The following is a 5,577-nucleotide window of genomic DNA, read 5'->3' on the forward strand; positions in this document are numbered from 1 at the left end:
TTATTTTCCATTTATGGCTAGCATCCAAAATTCGTTTGCTAATTGTTTTTAAGTTTGAAAATTGCTTTTTTCCCCCCTTAAATTCATGATTTTATAAATACTGAAACTTTAAGTTTACTCTTATCAATGCAACTTGTAATTCCGACTTTTTCAATTGATTTTTTTTCCTGTTTCTGATTTGAACATGAAAGGGAGACTTTCGGATTCATTGTCAACTTATGCTCTTTTCATAATGAAAAAGGGGGTGTCTATGTAATTTATGGCGATTCTTCTGACTGATTAATTAGCAGAAGAGAACAAAAAAATAAGGAGCTGAAGTATTTGATGTAAAATCTGGTTTTAAGGTGACGCAGCAGCAGAATAATTTTATGTGGGCCTCTGCTGTTAAAACTTTTGTTTTGGTTAACTGGGTATTTGTTGAAATTAGGAATAGCAACTTGGAGTTCTTAGCCTATCCTTATAGACTTTCTGGGTTTTTCTTCTTTGTTTGGTTTTTGCATTGTCCCTTTCACGTATTTCACAATCACAAACCTTAATTACCTTCCTCTCGAATTCACCGCGCATTAATTTCTTTTCTTTTTAATGTTTTGAACTGCCATTCATTATCTTTGATTTTATGGTTTTCAGATATTTCTCATGTCTAACAGAACTTTGTTGCCTTTTCATTCATCAACAGGTCAGCAGTTCACAAGAGTTCAATTTTTGAATAGTGGAGCAAATCACTCTTGAATTCTTCACATACTCCACTGGGTTTTCTGAATTTTATTGGACATGATCGCTGGTTAAGCTCCCTTGGCCTTTTTTTGGTCTATTTTCTCTCTTCTTGCATCCTCTCTGCTTTCCCATAATTTACATATTCCATTAGACCTGCTGTTAGTGAAACCCACTTCTGAAATAATCCAAGAACTATTCTTGAAAATCCATGGTTTTTGAGATGGATTACAGGCTAATTTGGCAGTGCAGTTAATTCAGTTCTTTCTGGATAGTGGATTCAGACTAGCCTAGATGACTGTAGATGAAGCTGTCAGCAGCTCCGAGTGGAGTAGGGATCAAGACAAGGCATTTGAGAATGCCCTTGCAACTTATCCTGAGGACTCTTCAGATCGGTGGGAGAAAATTGCGGCTGATGTACCTGGTAAAACTTTGGAAGAGATTAAACAACACTATGAGCTTCTGGAGGATGATGTTAACCGGATTGAATCTGGTTGTGTGCCTCTCCCAGCATATAATTCTTCTGAGGGTTCAGCAGGCCATACTGGCGATGAAGGAACTGGTAAGAAGGGAGGTGGCCATTTAGGGCATTATAACAGTGAGTCAAATCATGAGAGTAAGAATTCAAGGTCAGATCAGGAACGCCGTAAGGGGATTGCTTGGACAGAGGATGAGCACAGGTGAATTAGTTGTGGTTTTAAATTTTTTATTTTCTGATTTCATTTAGATTGTTTTTATGCACCTTTAGAAGTATCTTGATTAAGGTTTATTTTGCCTGCCGTGTGGAACTTTAATTCTTAGTGTTCTTTATGCTTTATAATTAGTAATTATGTGCATTTTTTATGTTTTGATTGCCTTGGAATCTCTTATCCTGTGCGTGTTTAGAATCTTTGATTTTTATTTGATAAAAAAGTTTCCAAAAATTGCTTTCCACCTGTAAAATTCTATTTGATGATTATTGTTAATTAGTTGTTAGGAAGCTCAGATTTTGTACATGGCTTTCTTATTTAACGTTTTACTGCTGTGCATTACTGTGAAGTTGTTGATGTTTGTGGAAGGCCAATAGATGAAGAATGTATCCTGAAATGATGTGAAATAACTTAAGAGAATAGGGATTTCAATGTTACCATGTGGAAGAGAGATCTTGCAGGCAGTTGTTCGTTTTCTCTTCTACAGAAAACTTGTACCCTAAAAGAGAATAATTATACCATCTTTAAATGTCACCTGTATTACACTTGCAGCCTTTATCTGTGGATTAATCGTTTAACCTCGTCTGACGTGGGCTAATCTTTTCGAAACCTCCATAATAGCCCAATTTTTACCAAAAGTTGGCATTTTAGGTTTTGATTGCTTTTCGCTGGTATACGCCCCTCATGTACAAAATATTTTTTCACATAACAGTCTATGTTTCCATTATTAAAGTGCTTGCTAAATTTGACTCTGAAATGGAAGGGAAGGAACTACTTGTGAAGGGTTATTGAATAGAATTAACTTCTCACCAGGCTACCGTATAAGGGTTATGGTATAGCCACTTTTACTTTGTTGGGCAAGTTTGATTCACATATCACTTACACATTATGTTGGAAAACCATGCCTTTCCAAGTAAGAACTATTTAAGGGATGTGGTCAAGTTTACATCAAATTTAACTGTTTAGGTTGTTTTTAGCTCCAGTGTCCATCATACCACTTTCTAACTGAATTACGCCTTAGATGAGTGGTGGATATTTGCCATATTTGAAATGATTTCTGTGCACAATATTTGGAAAGTTCATTGAGGGTATGAATTTAGTTTGTCCAGCCCATTTAGGTTACTCATAACTAATAGTAAGTAAAGTGAAGTCTGCCAATTTTTTATCATATAAATGATAAGTTTCTTTTGATGTTAGAGATATTGGTTTGCTCCTCTTTCTCCCTTAATTTTTTTAAGTTTCTACTTTAAATTTCTTTTGGGCTTTTAGAAAAATAGTAAATGGGTTAAGATTCAGGTATGCTTTAGCTGTAAAACTTGCCATCAGTAAATGGTTTGTTATGGATACCTGATTCTATGCACAGCATGAACTACGCGAGTAAATTTCGTGGATGGTTGCTTAAGTTTTACCCTTTTCCCATTTTGCTCAACGAACATCCATTCATTCCTATTGGGTCCCTATACTTTTTAAAGTGTACGAAATGTGGTCACCATAAGTGATTACATCCAAATAAATGACATTCAGCGAGTGTTGCATGAATATTAGATGCTAATTCTGAGAATAGTTGTAATCTTTTCCATAGAGAGGCAGCAGTCACATTTGGAAATCTAAAGGACATCCAGGGAAAAAAGGATCTTGTAGAAGAAAGGATAAATGAGAATTCAAGTGAAATTGCCCCGGGTGGATATCTGATGTCAACTTCTTTATATATGTAAAGAATGCTAAAAGCTGTGTGGTAAAGATGAGGAGTCTCCTGGAACTTTATGTGACAATCTATGTTAGGAGTTTTGAAGTGTTGGGTAGGTCAATTTAAAAGATTGCAGACTATCAAAGAAAAACTGATCATAAAGCTTTTCTTATGGCCTACTTGTTATGTTATGGTGATTCTCTTCATATGTCAATGATAAGGTCTAAATGTCATGGAATTTGAATTAACATTAGCACTCCTGCTAGTGCAACTGTCAATACTCTGGTTTTATAAGACTGTTAAAGTAACTCTCCAGAGTCCTTCCCTAATTTACACGTCTTCTTTGGGATTTGTTTGTGTGAAGCCTTGGCCTGTTAGCTATATCTGAAGTTTGGGATTGGGAAGGCAAAGTTAGGAAATCCTCCTGAAGTATCAACAGATATATGCTGAGAAATTATTCAGAAGAATCGGATAGGAAGAAAAAGGTAGGTTCTATGCTTTAATATGCTGCGATTAAAGTTCTTCCCCTTTTGGATTAATTATCAGGAACAGCTAGCATTTCTGAAGGATATGAAAAAGTATATAGGTGATTTTAGTTAAACACTCCCTGAAGTGGATCTATTAAGGTATGTCTGAAAGAGACAAATCTGGGTCATATTGGACTATACTGTTATTGTTTATATTAACTGATAGAAGTTAGTAATATTTAGAAACACATTGACTTCCAAGATATGATAGATAGTCTTCTAGGCTCGAATAATCCGCAGTCACCCTTTGACTGAGTTGGTATTAAAATTTGTTATTTTTGTTTAAAATGATTGGGGTTCTAAAATATAGCTATAATTACGGGCAGCTTTATATAACACTGGGTCATATGTGAGTCTTCTGAACATTGAATTTGTCATCAGCATCTCCCATTTCCCTTACTTGCATCCTCTCGTTCTGGTGTCATATGTAGTGTTCTAGACTTCTAGTTATTATAGTTTGTTGAATTGTTGACAATTAATATTATCTTTCTGAAAGGTTTGAAGTTTATGCTTCCTACGTCTTAAAGAAGAAAAAAACCTAAAATGACTGACCTCTTATGCAAAATTCTCCATTCTTTTAATAATGCTCTTAAATCGAGAGACGTGGTTTTCAATAAGTTTGGTTGAGGAGCTATGATTTTATTAGTTTTTGTCAATTGAAAATTGCTTAATTGTTTTAAGAAGGATGGTCTTTTCTATGAATTTGAGATGTATTTTGATACTATATTTGACCATCAGGCTTGTTATATTATGATTTTAATGGTATGTTTAGTCACTGTATCTTTTTATCTGGAAAAACAGGTTATTTCTTCTTGGTTTGGATAAATATGGGAAAGGTGATTGGCGAAGCATTTCCCGGAACTTTGTGGTCACAAGAACACCGACACAAGTGGCAAGTCATGCACAAAAATATTTCATTCGATTGAACTCCATAAACAAAGATAGGAGGCGATCTAGCATACATGATATTACCAGTGTTGGCAATGGAGACATTTCAGCACCCCAAGGACCTATCACTGGTCAATTGAATGGTGCTGCAGCTGGAGGTCCCTCCGGAAAGTCAGCCAAACAGCCCACTCAACATCCTGCTGCACCACCTGGTGTTGGTATGTATGGTGCTCCAACTATAGGGCAACCTATAGGAGGTCCCCTTGTCTCAGCAGTTGGCACGCCAGTGAATCTTCCTGCCCTGGCACATATGGCTTATGGAGTCAGAGCTCCTGTACCAGGAGCAGTAGTTCCTGGTGCACCGATGAACATGGGTCCTGTGACATACCCAATGCCGCATACATCTCATAGGTAATATGCTGCTTAGCTGCCAAGTGTACGAAGGACGGAAGACTACCTGCTTGCGCGGATATTGGGTTATTGGGTTTTCCATTTAAGCCTGAATAAGATTTGCTTATTTGCAATCACAAGTTGCGTGTCATTTGTTTAATCTAAATAAGCCATAGTGAGAGAATTTACATGTATCTGTATAGGCTAGGCTACTGTGGAAAAGGAAAATATTGGCATATTTATGGGTAGGACAGCATTTTTGCACTTTTCTTTTTTCACCATTCTCCATTGCAACCATTAGCATTAGAATTAGTTAATGCTTAGATATTTTATGGCAAAAGTTGTAAAAAAAACCCCTTACATATTTTGCTATTATGTGCATATCTAAGAACATGTCAGATCAATTGGTTTTTCGGTTAGTGGGTTGCCTGCCTGGTGGCCAAGAATATGATCGGCCTCTTTTTTCAGGATCAAGCAGGGTAGGTTCCGTTGCGTTTTGTCCAGTTTTTCAAAGGTGTTTGAGATGGCATTTCACAGCAGCAATGATGATATAAGATTGTTGCTATCTCTACTGTGATCTCAGGAATGATATTCGAATATGCTTTTTGAACAGTTTTTTGTATGTTAAAAATGGTCTACTCGATTGTATTCCTAATAAAGGTGCCGCTGTCGCTATGGTGGACTG

At 36.4% G+C, this 5,577-nt stretch overlaps 1 protein-coding gene across 1 annotated transcript; it reads left to right on the forward strand.

Moving 5' to 3' along the window:
* The first annotated feature begins 430 nt into the window (after nucleotides 1-430).
* On the forward strand, nucleotides 431-5,311 carry LOC111309200 (transcription factor SRM1-like). The gene is made up of 3 exons (XM_022908158.2): nucleotides 431-512; nucleotides 677-1,391; nucleotides 4,416-5,311. The coding sequence occupies exons 2-3, from the start codon at nucleotides 1,006-1,008 to the stop codon at nucleotides 4,915-4,917; spliced, it is 888 nt and encodes a 295-aa protein (XP_022763893.2). The 5' UTR covers nucleotides 431-512; nucleotides 677-1,005; the 3' UTR covers nucleotides 4,918-5,311.
* Nucleotides 5,312-5,577: the final 266 nt, after the last annotated feature.

Source organism: Durio zibethinus, chromosome 2 (assembly GCF_047325235.1).
Source record: "Durio zibethinus cultivar Kanyao isolate XHJ-2024 chromosome 2, ASM4732523v1, whole genome shotgun sequence".
NCBI classification, from domain to species: Eukaryota; Viridiplantae; Streptophyta; class Magnoliopsida; order Malvales; family Malvaceae; genus Durio; species Durio zibethinus.

Excerpts from the sequence above, each read along its gene's own strand:
- LOC111309200 (XM_022908158.2), top strand. The coding sequence starts at position 1,006 with ATGACTGTAGATGAAGCTGTCAGCAGCTCCGAGTGGAGTAGGGATCAA. Across the intron at positions 1,392-4,415 it reads TGGACAGAGGATGAGCACAG|GTTATTTCTTCTTGGTTTGG; the intron begins GTGAATTAGTTG and ends CTGGAAAAACAG.